At 36.5% G+C, this 16,214-nt stretch overlaps 1 protein-coding gene across 1 annotated transcript in view; it reads left to right on the top strand.

Annotated features, from left to right (window-relative positions):
* Positions 1 to 16,214, top strand: part of DNAH11 (dynein axonemal heavy chain 11) — a 190,316-nt gene that overhangs the window by 93,871 nt on the left and 80,231 nt on the right. Inside the window, exons 53-55 of the mRNA XM_081971445.1 lie at positions 5,038 to 5,161; positions 6,857 to 6,999; positions 8,602 to 8,763. Coding sequence (XP_081827571.1) covers positions 5,038 to 5,161; positions 6,857 to 6,999; positions 8,602 to 8,763 — 429 coding nt within the window. The remainder of the gene's footprint in view (positions 1 to 5,037; positions 5,162 to 6,856; positions 7,000 to 8,601; positions 8,764 to 16,214) is intronic.

Raw genomic sequence — 16,214 nt, 5'->3', positions numbered from 1 at the left:
ACGCCACTACAATTGGTCACTTGGTCTGTGCTCCAGCAGACGCTGAGGTCCCACAATGCCCCCAAGCCATCCAAGCACGTTTGCCGGCATGAGTTTAAAATCAGAAACCAGAAGGAGGGTGAATCGATCAATGAGTTATGTTGTGGTGCTACGAAAAGCCGTAGCGTACTGTGAGTTCCGAGACCTGGACGAACTCATTCTTGACCGCATAATTTGCGGCATGCTGGACATTAACTTACAGAGGAGGTTACTCGCTAAATCTAACCTCACTCTTCAGATTGCCTTGGATAAAGCCAGGGTGTCCAAATCGGCCGTCAAATCCACTGAAACTCTGCAGTGCCAAAGAGCTCCACAAGACACGCGAAAGAGTACACGCGTACATTGCGAGGCTGCAGAGGCCAAAAGCTCAGAAGGCGAGGAAGATGACAGCTGCCACATGTGCAGTAGCCACGCCCAGCCGGTGCGCAAATTCAAACCACATCTTCTGCCTTGCGCTAGCTGCGGAGACCATGCCAGATCGGCTTGCCATTTTTGCGACGCTATCTGCCAGCGCTGCGAGTGAAAGGGATACATCGCCAAAGTGTGCTGGAGCGAATTTCCTGCTACTACCTGGCAGCCAAGAAGCACACCAAACCGCCAGCAGAGACCCAACCAAGGGGCCTGGCAGAAGCCACCATGGGGTTCTGAGGGTGACACTAGAGTCACCTACCATACGTCAATCAACCAAGTCCACAATACACGGCCAAAAAAGCTGAGTCCTCATCTAGGACTCTCCATGCGAGATGGAGATCGACACCGGGTCATCACTGACCATCATGCCATGGTCTACCCTCAAGCAGGCTATCCCTAGCCTGAAGAAACAACATCTACGCATCCCTGACATCTGCCTACACGATAACCAGGGAACCCAGGTCCCCATTGTGGGCCAAGGCACCTTCCAGGTGAAATTCAAGCATTTCAGTGGCCAATTCCCAGTGATGGTGGTCAGCGGCAACCTGCCAAGCCTCCTGGGGCTTGACTGGTTTGAAGCCCTAGGCCTAGAAGTGACCAGTATCAATGCCTTGAAAGACGGCCTTGAAGCCACTTTTAAGGAGTTCGAGGACGACTTCGGCACCGGTCTGGGTAAGTATGTGAGGACTCCAATCTCCTTTAATTTGGACCCCAATATAGCCCCCATAAGGCTAAAACCCAGGAGAGTACCTTTTGCTCTCTGCCCCAAAATTGATAGGGAAATTGACAAGCTCGTAGGCCAGGGAATCCTAGAGCCGGTTGATCACACATGCTGGGAGACTTTTCTCCACACACGGCCTGCACGACGTCCTGGTCTCTGACAACGGGCCTCAATTTGTGGCCATGCAATTTGAGACCTTCCTAGAAACTCAGGGAATCAGGCATGCCCTGGTTGCGCCATTCCATCTGCCTCCAATGGTCAGGTGGAGAGAATGATAGGATCTGAAAAAGAGGCCCTCACTAGGATGGGCCTGGGAGATTGGCAAGCACAGGTTGACCACTATTTGCTAATTCAGCACATCACACCCAGTGCCACTACAGGGAGAAGCCCCTCCAAGCTTCTCATGGGTCGCTGGCTAAGGTCCCACCCCAATTATTCTGCCTCATTGTCCCCAGACTCCACAAGCAAGATTCGGACATTTAGCGTAGGGGATTCGGTATACGCCCACAAATACGCCAGGGGAACACTGTGGATTCCTGCCACAGTGATAGGCATCACCGGGCCTCGCTCTTACCTTGTAGAGGTCGAGGATGGTCGGAATTGGAGAAGGCACATTGACCAACTCCAAGGCTGCCTCTCCAACTCCACTCTTAGACAACCAGAGGTAACTCCTGCATGAGTTAGCCAAAGCCCTACCCAAACGGAGTAAACACTCACTCCTTCCACAGCCAGCTCAAGCCTGAGGGTACCGGGAAACGTATCTGGTTATGTTGCAGGCCCGCAGTGAGCTCTGAGCTAATCGGCTCTAGAAGCTCCAGCCGCGGCCTGTGAAAGGTTCCAGGAGCTTCCACCAAGCGGAGCTGCGGAGCAAACAGGTCCGTCCGACCTGTCCAAAGAACACCCTTCGACTGAACTGCGCAGGTTTGGCAGAGCTACCCCAAAGCCTGCCTACCTGCGTGACTACGTAACGAGTCGGATTGTTCCATCCAAGAGGGGTGGGGTGTTAGATACTGGTATCTACTACAGTGGTTTCCACCAATGTCCTCTGTTCCGGCAGGAACAGAGGTTTAATCCTATTGGTCGAAGGGTCTGACAGCTCCCTATAAAAGGGTTGCTGTCAGACTCAACCTTTGCTGGATTGTTGTACTTTAATGAAGAGCTGTTGTTGCCTTTTAGCCTTGTGTGCCTTTCCATTACCCAATCTAACAATCAGATTTTCAAATATTTTGTTTTCTGTCACACTGCAACTCAATTTTTTCTTTTATATAAACTCTACACCCATAATTTCCTGATTCTATTTTGTCTGAAAATTACTTTTATTTATATGATTGATTGATTTATTGTTTGATTAATTGAATTTATTTGATTACTTTTATTTATGAAGCTTGGCTGAATGAATATATGCAATCAAGTTAGTGTTGACTCCTAATGTTCACCTAAATAGATTTTATCCATAACTACCAGTCTGTAGCTTGGTCTTTCATGTCTTTTATAATGGACTCATCATCATTGTAAGTGAATCACCTTGATGTTTGTCAGGCTCTTCTTTTTCTTCCACCTTTCCCAGTGTTAGAGAGTCCTCCATAGAACTAAGTATTTGCACAGTATGTTCAAAGTATAATAATTTAAGCCTTTTCATTTGTGTTTCAAGTGAGACCTCTGGATTGACTTGTTCAGTGATTCATTTGTTTGTTTGTTTGGCTAATCAGTATTCACAGGAGACTTCTCCATTTCCATTGCATGCACTTTTTTTTATCTTTGTAGGTATAGATAGGTCATGGTACCTGAGTATCTTTTCTAAAGCCTTCATAGCTGCTCTACCCAAATGGTAGTTTGTGGCATGTTTCTTGACTGCTTGTTCCTTACTAGTTAATCCTAAAGGCAGAAGCTTTTTTTTAGAATCATAGGCCTGGAAGGGACCTGTAATATCTTCATTTTCAACTCTAAAACTGCTTGTTGCTTTTATTGTACTTAAATTTACTTGAAGAGAAAACTTGTTTTTTCAGGTTCACTGAAAAATTTGGAGGTAGGGTATCTGGATGGGAGGAGATTATGTTAAATTTTCTGGTCTTCCAGAGAAACAGGGAGAACTAATTCTTCTAGACCAGGGGTTCCAGACTGCATTTCTTTGGGGGCTAGATCAGCATTGTAGTCTCACTGGCTGACCGAGGGGGGAGAGATGGGACAGACACATGCTACAGTACCCTGGTGGCCAAAATGGGGCATGGGAGGCCGCATGTGGTCCTCCTGTACCACATTTTAGCGAGCAGGGTGCTGCAGGAGGACATCTGGCAAAAAACGTGGCCCAGTGGGGGTATCAGGCACCTTGGGCTGGTCCTTTGCTATTTCCAGGCTGGCCCCACAGGCCAGATTTAAGCACCCCGTGGGCTGGATCCAGTCCATGGTCCTTGAGTTTGATACCCCTGTTCTAGACTGCCCTTCCATTTAAAAAAAGTATGCAAGGATAAATGTGTTCATTTATCTTCCCATTTATCATTTTTTCAGAGTATAAGATGCACCTTTTCCACCCCTAAAAGAGGATGAAAATTTGGTTGCATCTTATACACTGAATGTAGCCCCGCCCATCCACTGGCCCCACCCTTTCGTCTATGCCTCCCAGCAATTTACCTCCTTGTAGCAAATGGGAGAAATGGGGCTTACGGAGGTAGCAATAGACTATGGCAATCCCTGCAGTCTGAAACAGCTGATGATTGGGAGGCCCATGCTGAAATTGAAAGTGAAACTTCTGTTTGCTGCACAAAGCAAATTGCTGGAAGGCAGAAGCAGATTTTTTTTTCTTGTGCTAATCAGGCTGTTTGCTGCAAGGAGGTAAGTCAATAACTATAAATGGCTATAGAATGTTCAAATTATTAGACTTATTTTTTAAAACTACTTTATTATCGTTCTAGACAACTTACCAAAATGAAGAAGCTTTTTAAAATAAATGCTTGATCTGAAGAGGCCAGTGCTATTGTACCTTCTTTTAAATAGCAGAGAATAACTATACTTTCAGAAAGCCACATCAATTTTAACATCATCTGTACAAGTATAGTCTGAAATGTAACATCACAAACAGTGTATATTGTCTGTACTGTTTGCTGTTTGTGCAAGAAGGCAAATTGCTGGGAGGCAGATTTTTTCCCCTTGTTTTCCTCCCCCAAAGCTAGGTGCTTCTTACACTTCGGAGCATCTTCTACTCTGAAAAATATGGTAACTGAAGAGTTGTTTACAAATTATTTTACTGTCAGTTATCTGTAGCAATATTAAATATTATGAAACTACACCTAAGTTACCTACTATGGATTTACTAATCATATGAATCTTTCTCATGGAATAAGTATACTCTTGAGATGAAATATTAGGAAAATTTTATAGTAAAGACCCCTCAAATCAACAAAATATTTATCACAATGACATAGCCTTTTATAAACTGTAAGAATCTACTTCTTTGAAGCACATAAGACCTAATCATACAACTATTGAGAGACCCTTTTGCAAGCACCTTTCTTCTGAATCTAAGTGATTTTTCAAGATATTTCAACAATGTACTTGAAACAACAGAAACATGATTAGTGCTGTCTTAACACAATGAAAAAACACTTTTGAGATAATTGAAGGAATTATAATGAGAAGTTCCATTTTCATCCAGCAATCAAATCTAAATTCTCTATTTCCATTATATAAAAAACAAATCAATGATAGATTTCAAAAAGATCACTGGAAAGTGACGAGTCACATTAAGGGATATAAATTATGAAGAGATGAAAAAACAATGCATTCAAATTACTAGCATTTTTCCCACTGATTGTTGCTTCCTAGTTTCTGTATTTTAAGTTAACATGAGTAATTACCTCCTTCCCTTACAGGTAGATCTTGCCAGTTTGTATATCAAGACAGGTGCCAAGAACATTCCCACCGTGTTTTTGCTGACAGATGCTCAAGTTCCAGATGAACACTTTCTTGTGCTGATTAATGACTTGTTGGCATCAGGTGATTATACCTACACATTTCTTGAGAGATTCTCTCAATGACAAATTATCAGGTGTTTCAATGAACTTTAAAAGGGGGTTATTTATCTGTGAGATGTTTTTCAATGTGGGTGGGGTGTCCTTTGACAAAATATCTATTAAGCCTAGTAAGTTCAATATTGTGCATTGTTTGCTTGAAAACTAGTCATGTTGTTTCTTGGGAACCAATCTCAAGGTTATATAATGCATAGGTATACATTCCTACTGGTTCACTTTGACTGTTTTGAATGGATAGATAGGTTAAACATTGCAACTCTACTGGAGTGAAAAAAACATATTTTATGTGAATGCTTTAGATTAATAGTGGAATGACAGTTTAAATACTAGCTTTTTAACCAGGAAATTAAGCATATATAACACTATTTGTATTAATTACTTACACAGAAAAAGTAATCCTTGTTAGTCTTTAAGGACAGTTACAAGAAACCATGTTTTGGAAAGCATAGGAAAAGAAAGAAATGTCATTTATGTTTAGGTCAAGTGAATGATTCTTTGCAATAGGTACTGTATTTTTCGCAGTATAAGACGCACCGAAGTATAAGACGCACCAAGGTTTTGAAGAGGCAATTTTTTAAAAAAAAAACGTAGGTAGGTAGATAGAGGGATAGAGAGGGAGAGAAATAAGTAGGTAGGTAGGGAGAGAGAGAGAGTAGTTAGGTAGATAGGTAGGTAGAGGGATAGAGAGAGAGAAATAGAAAGAGAGAAAGAAATGCAGTAGATAGGTAGGGAGAGAGAGTAGTTAGGTAAGTAGATAAAGCAAGCGAGAGAGAGAGAAATACAGTAGGTAGGTAGGTAGAGAGTGTGTGTGTAGGTAAGTAGAGGAACAGAGAGAGAGAAAGAGAGAAATACAGTACGTTGGGAGAGAGACTGTGTAGGTAGATAGGTAGAGGGCTAGAGAGAGAGAAATAGAGAGAGAGAGAAATACAGTAGATAGGTAGGTGTTTCTGCTGGCACAGCACTTGATCAATGTAATTCTCATCAATCAGTTAAAGAGCTTTCCAAAAGGGGGAAAAAAGTTTTTGCACTCTGCAAACCTCCCATTTTTCATGAAAATGGGCCCGATTTTTTCCAAAAAAAGGCATGAATAGCTTTTTTGGGGGGGCTTCCAGAGTGATCCTGGGGGGGGCAAAAACGAGCAAAAACGGCCCATTTTTTGCAAAAACTGGCCTGTTTTTTGTAAAAAAAAAAAGAATGCTTAGCTTTATGGAGGCTTATGGAGTGCTGCTGGGGTCTGGGGAGGCAAAAAACAGCCCATTTTCCACTCATTTCTGCCCTCCCTAGCCCCCAGGAGGTCTCTGAAAGCCTCCATAAGGCTATGCATGGCCGTTTTGGTGAAGGGGGTGGGGCTTCGGGAGGCAAAAAATACTGTATTCGGTGTATAAGGCACACCCAGATTTTCAGCCTCTTTTTTGAGGAAAAAATGTGTGTCTTATACTCTGAAAAATACGGTAAATATTTATATTTAATAGTTTATTTTGAATCTATAAATATTTTGTATATATAATTATAAGTTTTTAAAACTAAACTAGTAGTCCTCATAACTGCAAGGAACATCATAGCTAAAATAAGAAATTCTTACTAGATACATATGAAAAATAAGTACATGTATATTCTTTTTTATATTGGTTCCCTGCAATACTTATCTGTTTTAATCAAGGAGAAATTCCAGATCTGTTCACTGATGAAGATACAGATAGCATTATTGCAGGAATGAAGAATGAAATACATGAACTTGGTCTTACTGACACTAGAGAAAACTGTTGGAACTTCTTTTTAGATAGAGTACGACGGCAACTCAAAGTAAGAATTAATATTTCCAATATTATAAGGAGAGCATATGTTTACTTGCATCTCTCTCAGTAATTCCATAGGAATTTATTGCTGCTTTCTGATTCAGAGATAACTAGAAGCTAACTTAACCTGTGGTTTACTGCATAATTTCAGTCTTCTTTTCTTTTTTTTAATTTGCATAGAAAATATTATGAATCAAGGTCTGAGAAGGAAGGATAACCCTTTCACCATCCATCTGCCTCCATACTGTATATTTCCTATATAGAAAATTCCTTTGCAAGCTTTACCAATAATCTGATATGTATACTAATCAGAATACAATATTCTCTAATTACTCTGATGTAATGGCAAAATGGTTTCCATACATATTGGGATGTGTATCATCTCCCAAAGTTGATGTCTCATTAAATTAATTTTAAAAAATGATCAAAATGTTTGTTGGTCACTGTCTTTCATGGTTTAAGTGGAGAATCTCTGAGATGTTATTGATCCCATACAAAATTTTAGGAGATCTCAAGATGAGATAATGAAATCTCATAAGTATTAACATCTAATTTGGCAGCAATATTTCCAGCAGATGATCTTGAACGTTTCTCAAGATAGTAATATGGCACCAAGAATTTTAAAAGTTTTCATTATATTCCATCATAGGATAAGTCCTTATTTGGTTCTCAAATGTTCTAATAGTTCATAATTTCAGTGTAAAACATTGTTTTTAAAGTTTTTTTTAAACTTTAAAACTTTTGAAACTTACTTGCCTTGCTGTTACTTCTCAGATGATCTACAGTGCAGAATTAGTATTTCCAGAAGCAATTGTATCAATGCAGAATTCCAACAGGTCATAAGTAAAAACCATAGACCAGAGAAGATGTGTCACTTAATTTATTCAAAAACTTTTGTAAGCTTTTATAGAAAATAAAATAAAAAATAAAAGAGGATAGTAGCATAGGGAGATTTTTTTCAAAGCATTATTGGATAACAGCCTCCTTTAAAATATATTTCTCTTTCAAAATAAAATTGTTAGGATTGGAATATGTGGATAGCTAAATATAATTTAAGTTTTTTTATTTTTAAATAGTTAGGCAATTATTTGGCTGTGCAAGATTTTCTAATATTGCTAGGAAGCTTTGAAGAATGGCAATATCTGCATTTAAATGTAGCCAAACAAGAATGGGCATATTGCATTAAATAACTTTAATCACGTGGAACCATCATAGAATCAGAAGTCTAGAAGTGATTTATGTCAGATGGGTTGCTCTGATGACTGAATGCTACAATTAAGTTTTAGCATCACTGATTAACACAAATGAGCCTTATTAACTGATATTGCTTTGAACCAGGAAGCAACCCACAAATGCATCAAACACAGGATTTGTACAAAACCCAGTGCAAGTGAATAAAACACCATTTTCTGAAGTTAAAATCCTAATTTGCCTAAATTCATTAGCTGCTAGGTAAATTGCATTTTTGTTTGGGAGTCTCATGGCAATGGCTCATTGCCACTACAGTTGACTGCATTATTCTCTTTGATTACCATGTTATGCTTCAGTCTCTCTCTTTCTCTCTCTCTCTCCCCCCCCTTTCTTTTTTTGCTTCTCTTCATCTGTACAGATCATTTTGTGTTTTTCTCCGGTCGGTTCCACATTGCGAGTTAGAGCTCGGAAGTTCCCAGCCATAGTTAACTGCACAGCTATTGACTGGTTTCATGAGTGGCCGCAGGAGGCCCTGGAATCCGTCAGCAGGAGGTTCATTGAGGAGATGCTTGGGATTAAGGTACAGAATTTCAAGCTCGTCAATCATATGCAAAAGCAACACAGCTCTCTGGGAGATCAATAATAAGACAAGCTAGGAGAAGAAAAAAACTTATTGTTTCTTCACATATTTGCCTTCATCTAAAGCTGCAGTGTTCACTATGGTTACAATATTTCTGTATTACAATACAGCCAATTTCTTCAACATAGCTTTGAAAGTATGAAAGAAGAAGAAAAAGAATTGTAAAGGAAGCAAATATGCAAGGATCCTAATAAACCTTTTGAGCTTTTAGAGTGTCATCTGAAATTAAAAGTCTTATGAGCTTCAGTAGAAGCATTTCTCTTAAAATTTTGGTTGTACATATGAATATAGAAGAAACAAAACATCATCACATAATTGCAAATACCCACTCCTACATTTTAAAAGAGTAAAAAATTGTGCTCAAAATTCGCCTAGCAGAACATTCTTACCATTTTTTTAAAAGTAGGCACTTGATACCGGAATATTTTCAATCCCTTTTCCTGTCAAGTGAGATAGTAGTAGAAGTGTTTTTAACTTTTTGTCTCATAGTAGTAAAATTAATTAGAAAATAATCAAAATGCTAACTTGTAATATTTTTTAAAATGTCAGAATTTAACTTTGATGATTAAAATTTATTACTTACAATTGAGCTTCTTTTTTACAATAATTTCCTGTATAATTTCCTAAGAATAATTATGATCCAGCTGGGAAAGTGTTCCACTGTGCAAGATTTTTTAGTTAGATTTAATATTTGATTTCTTCCTGGACCAAATGGAACAAGAAAATACTTTAATTAACAACAAGTTGATTAAACGCTAAAGAAAAAATAAAGATGGCTTGATGTCATATGTTGATGACAGAGTAATATAAGAATAGAAGATTCATTGTTGTTATAGAAGAGATTCTTCTATTGTAAAGCCAACAATTGTAAAATAACAAAGTGATGCTTTCTTTCTTTCTTTATGATAAACAAAACAAATAAAAATCTGATTAGAAATATAGTTAATGTTTTAACGTGATAGAGGAATGATGCATCTGATTGCATACAAGATCTATTCCAAAGTGAAACAGAAAGGAATTGCCTAGGTGGAATAGTGCTAAATTGTGTGTTACTATCTTTTAAAAAGTGACAAACACTACCAGTGGAGAGAACCCAGAGCAAACCCAACACAAACCCCAAGATGGAAAAGCTGTTTGTTGCTCAGTAAATGCACTGTAACTTTCTCACTTTGCTGCATATCAGTCATAACCAGTATAACTCATTCTTTTGAAAAATGCCAATAGGTCTCAAAACGTTCATTCTTCATAGAAAGATTTAGGAACTATTTGAACAGAACTTTGGTTTGCTACTTAGATCTTTTTCTTCTTTTTCTTTCAGTCCTATCCTCCTACCAATGCTAGTAACAAAACAGATTCTGTAAGATTAAAAAGAGTGACCAATGACATCTACTGGCCGTAGAGAGACTTGTTTTTATTTTCCTATACCATACTATGCAAATAACACTTCAAAGATTCTGGGATAGTATTGTAGTCCTATCACTTCCGGTTCTGTTTTGCTCTATTTAATTCAAATTATATCCATCCAAAGTATGTGTGTATGGGGGGGTTTAATTTTGTAGAAATATGATTAGAATTATATATTGTAACATCTGTTTCATAAAATGGATGCAGTGGGGATCAAGATAATTAACTGGTTGTTCTATATAAAATGATAGAAAATATTATTTAAAATTATCACACATATAGAACAAATTTGGCTGAAATATGAGCAGGATTTCCAAAAAAAACCACTTTTCGACTCTAGATTTTAAAAATTGCTTGAGTTATACATGAAAAATAAACCATTGCACGAGCTGTTAAAACTAAATTAATAAAACAAAGGTCAACATTAGTCTTTAAATGGTAAATGCACACATAATATTGCATTCCTTTTCACTCTATACACCTTTCTAGGAAATGTAATACAATAAAATTTTGGCCAAGAATACAGCTAATGCAAAGAAGCTGAATTTCACAGAAACAGTACAATATCCATAAAGCTGCAAAAGAACCATATTCAGATTATTTCTGTTCAAGTCATCTTTAAATGGTATTTCAGAACCATGCAAATACAGATAATGGCAACTACAATATTTGACAATATAAAGCAGTTCTTTTAGGATTTTATTATTATTTGTGAAAGACTGGCTGCCTTAGTTATGAAAATCAGGAAATAATGGTAAGAACTATATAAATATATGCATACCATGAACTATATGAGTGTAGGGCATTTTCTCCATCCTCCATCCTTTATAATACAGTGCTAATTGCAGGAAAATTCAAAGAAAAATGATAAGCTTGTGCAAAAATAAGTCTTCCCCAAAAAAATAAGCCCTCTCCGAAAATATTGCAACATTGCAGCAGCCATGAGGTGACCACGGTTGCTGCCTCCTGCACCTCAAATATAATAAGATCTCTCCAAAAATAAGGCCAAGCTCTTATTTCAGGGTCAAAAGAAAATAAGATCCTGTCTTATTTTTGGGAAAACATGATAGCACATATCGTAGTTAAATTATGGATATGTGCTACAAGATATTAGAAATTGTAATAGTGACAACTAAAAGATGAATTATACAAATTTACAAAAGAAACATATAACAAAATGAAGTTTTGCTTCAGATTTGAGGGGGAAAAGATGCTTTGGCGAAGGTGGGATTGCTGTTTGTTTACAGCTGGATTTGTGCTACTTCTCTGCCACATGATCTTGGGAAACATATATTGAAAGTACTGTTACAATGTTGTGTACACTACGGGCTGTAGTTTTGGTATAATCTTACAGACTTTATCTAAAGTGTCTACATCAGGGGTCCCCAAACTTGGCAACTTTAAGACTTGAGGACTTGAAGTCCCAGAATTCTCCAGCCAGCTCTGCTGGGAGTTCAAGTCCACAAGTCTTAAAGTTGACAAGTTTGGACTTCTGGTCTACATGACAATACATCAATATTACTCATACTATACATGTTTTGATGCTCAGACCTTTTTTTTTTATAGTATTACTTTTTTGCTGGAGAAGGGAAAGATGTGTCTAGGTATATGTATGTGTATATGTGCTTTTGTTTTGTAGAAGCAATTTTTCTATGACGAAGAGAATGATTAATAAGTGGATATGGAGGGATCAATTAATTTTATAAATGGAAACTTTATAGAAAACTAATTTTAATCAATACTTATTAATCCAAATAATACATTATTTCTTAGAATGTGGATATTGCTGGATATGCACAGAGACATGGATGTATGTGTGTATATATGTAGTGCATGTATATACAGTGTGTTTGTCTGTATATGTGTCTGTATGTGATGTATTGTGGTGTGTGTGTGTGTGTGTGTGTGTACATCATAGTATATATGAATTCAAGTTTATTTGATCAACAGTGATCTAACCTATTCTAAACATGTCTTGGGGATAAAAAAATACAGTTTAAAATCTTGCTATCCCAATCGTAATATGTTAAGTTTAAGAATTCTCATTATTTAAGCTTTCTCCTTTCCATGTGGTTTAAACTCGGGAGGGGGGAAAATACAGATCATTATGCAGAAATCCATTCATTATATAAAATTACAATTTAATTTAATAGTATTATATGAACAATTAATATGTAAATTGTTTTATTTTAGGAACAGAATTTTCCAACAAAAACTTTCCTTTCATTAACTTTGTACATAGATTGTGATAATCTGCTGTGACTTTATGCATACACCCACAAACACACACAGCTGCATATTATGATATTTTTATCATGGTTAATATTTTTAAGAATTAAGATTAAGCTGTACAAAAGTAGTACTGTAAGAGACAATGTAAAGTTGTTAAAGTCCAAGCAATATCTTCACAAATTGTAATAAGATTTTGTTGCTTCTTGAATTGGGTACCATCTGTTAAAAATTATATTCTGTTAGTTATTAAATTATTATTATCCCATTTTAATTGTTACTATTGCTATTTTTTTGAATTCCCAAAGTAGAGATTATTAGTTTTTCAAAACTTTTTCATTAATTTCTTCAATGAGATAGGAAAAAAGCCATACTTGACTCAACACTGAACTAGATGAGGCAGGAATGGCTGAAATATACAGCCAACAGCATTTTCCCTATTGTTTTTAATTCCAAATTAATTTCCCCCTTTGAATTTTACAAGTAGGAACTGAGCAGAAAGTAGCAACAGGTTCAAGTAGATCAAATGGTGGGAGAGGGAAGAAGCAAGTTTGCATTGGATAACCTAGAAAAATAATGGAATTTGTTTCAAGTAAATATCCACAAGAGAGTGTGACTTAGGGAACTTTGCATTGCATGTCAGGATTTTTATTAGCTTTTTCAAAAGATGGGATTTAACTTCTGCAAGGAAAAAAAATGATGTCTCCTCTGTGCAGAGTTTTCTGTCAGCAGAGGGCTTATTGATGTGATCTGGCTTTCTCTCTTAATTTATACAATTTATCTATTGTACACTGATTTTAAATATCTAGGAGAAACCATTTATTTCCATTTGTTAAGGACAGTTGACCACATATAATGGTCATTAGAGTGCATAAGCTATATTATCCAGTAAACTTGAGACAACAGATTCGAGATCTATAATTACATTCATTAGTAGAACCTTCATTCAACTTCTAATTGGTCCAACCCCATGATTTAAAAGCCATAGTAACTGCATGTATTGAGAGGCTATAAAAGCCAAGCAATGGTGGGACATTTAAGTGGATTAAATTGTACATAAAAATTTAAAAAGTTGCTGCCAACTTTGTATCTTATCCTCAAATCAAAAAGGAAAAATATCCCCAGAGGTTTTTCTTCATTTTTTTAATGAGTGTTAGGGCTTATCATTTTATGACACTGCTGGTAGAACCCCCATATATGTACTACTGATACATGGATGGAACTTATTTTAATGAAAAAGCCAAAAGAAAGCTTTTGGCCTCAGTTCAGAAATTTTTCCCAGAGTAGCAATTTTTCATGCATTTTATTAGATTCAATTAGTTTTTCTTTCTTTCTTTCTTTCTTTCTTTCTTTCTTTCTTTCTTTCTTTCTTTTTTCCTTCCTTCCTTCCCTTCCTTCCTTCCTTCCTTCCTTCCTTCCTTTCTTTTCTTTCTTTTCTTCCCTCCCTCTTTCTTTTTTCCAAACTAGCTAGATGATTTGATGACCCTATTAGCTATTTGTTCAGAAATGGTGCTGATTATGCAGAATTCTATGCCATGCTTAACTGTTGATGCTAGACATTTTTTTTCTTTAAAAAATATGCATACTCTGCACCATTTACATGTATAAGGACATATATGAAGGATCATCCATAACTCTGTTAAGATATTTTATTCAAATTTCATGCAAGAGAGTTATAGCCATGCAGAACTGTTTCCACCCTTAAGTTCCTAACTGTATTACATTAAATTTAAAGGATGGTTTTGCTTGTGTTCAGCTTAATACAAGAGATTAATTGTCCCTCAAATGATTCTAACTGCTGTAGAATATGGCAAAGTGAGACACTGAAGATGCATGGTGGGTCTGCCCAAGATTATTTGGTCATGTGTACATGATCTTGACCAATTTCTTATTATTTTATACTTTGTTTAGAAAATTATTCCTAAATATTGATTGCCATTGCTGGATCTGTTCATGCTACATGGAGATGCTTGAATTACATGTTTCATTTAAAATATGTGTATTTCCCAGTATATTGATGATTTTTTTAAAAAGAATAATAGAAATACAGATATTATTGATTTTAAGCTTATCCACTGATATTTAATATTTGTAAATTAAATAAAAGGGAGAACCCAAGATTTTACTTCTAAAGAAGGTCAAATTAGCCATAATATTATTTGCCTTTTGGTTTGATAGAGCTGATCCTGAAAAAACAAATAAGGTGCAATATTGAACAAAACACCACCAAAACCTTGGAGATAACTGAATAGTGGAATAAATAATTTATGCTAATGAAATTACTGCAATTAGTAGTTCCACAATGACCCTTTTAGAAGACACAGCTGTTAATGTCAGGAAGTGTTGTCACTGCTGACCTTATCATAAGAGAAAGTGACAAATTGAAAATGCAAGGAAGACCAATCATCAAAGCGGTCTGCTCAGAACGATTAGAGTTTTGTGAAAAACAGTGTGAATTACAACCAGCTGCTCTTGGGCTCAGCAGCTCAGCATGCACCCCATGCTGTGCCATTTTGTTAAGCTTGATAACAATAGTTATTTTGCCCCATTGGAACAAGTTGTCTCAGGCCACTTCCAGCTCTACCGGAACCTACTTCTTTCCTGGCTGATTTACAAATAAAAGTGTTACCAAAGGCTTTTCAAAACTGCTACGTAAATGTCTCTCATAAGGATCATGGCTGGGCAGAAGCCAGTAATTCTGGAACAAAGTTCTCCTTGTTAATGCACGTGTGTGTGTGTGTGTGTGTGTGTGTGTGTGTGTGTGTGTGCGCGCGCGCACTCACGTGCGTGCGCAAAATAGGAGTAATTTAACTACTTAAGGTCTAGCAGACTTTGCTTGCTGTCATTTTTTTTCTAATGTGCATGAAACATTTCCATTCAAAAGTGAGAGTTTAGTCACTTTGCATCCAAGTCATGTAATCCTTATTTCAGTCTTACTGCCATTATTCTAGTTTAAAGGCAGTTCTTATTAAAGAAGCCATGTTCAAAAATAAGTTTTGTTCCAAAGATAAATTACAAGTTGTCTAAATGAGCTTCTTTGTAATATTAATTATGTTGGCTTGAAACGTTTAGCTATATCAACAATCACTCATGAATAATTTTCCAAAAGATCTCTAAGCATTATTGACAATGCTTTGGTAAATTATGTGTGACTTTCCTAAGAGTTGCTGTAGCTCATTTAATTCATATTAATTGATTTTTAAGTTTCCCTTGATTAATTGAACTGCATACATCTTGAACTGAGTGCAATAAATAATCATTAAAATGAGGGAGATGTGATTCCACAAATTAGAAAGTTAACTACGGTAGAAGTCATAGAGGACAAAATGGAAATTGCTTACGTGTATACCACAGCGTTTTAATGCATTACTACATAATAAAATGAACATTTTGGAAACAAATAGGCCATATGATTTTCAAATATTTCTTAAACAAATGTCCAAACTCTAAATGAATTGTATTATCCTTCTTTCATATAGATGCATATTATGTAAATATAGTTTTAGATTAAAGAATCAATAGTATTGTTTTTTATTGTATTTTTTATACAATATGTGTTTATCTACATGGGTTATTTTAATGTATAAAATAAAGCTACATAGTTTGAATTAATCAGCAATGAATGAGGCAGAATAATAACCTGACCAATAAGTCCATCAGTCCCTTACGAATTGACTTGTCAAAGGATCTCTGTTCTGGTGATGGAATTAAGCAACAGCCTTGTTTTTTTTTTTTTTTTTTTGTTGACTTCTACTGGA

The sequence above is a fragment of the Natrix helvetica genome (genome assembly GCF_964273705.1).
Source record: "Natrix helvetica genome assembly, chromosome: Z".
NCBI lineage: Eukaryota > Metazoa > Chordata > Lepidosauria > Squamata > Natricidae > Natrix > Natrix helvetica.
This window is presented reverse-complemented; position numbering and strand designations above follow the sequence as displayed.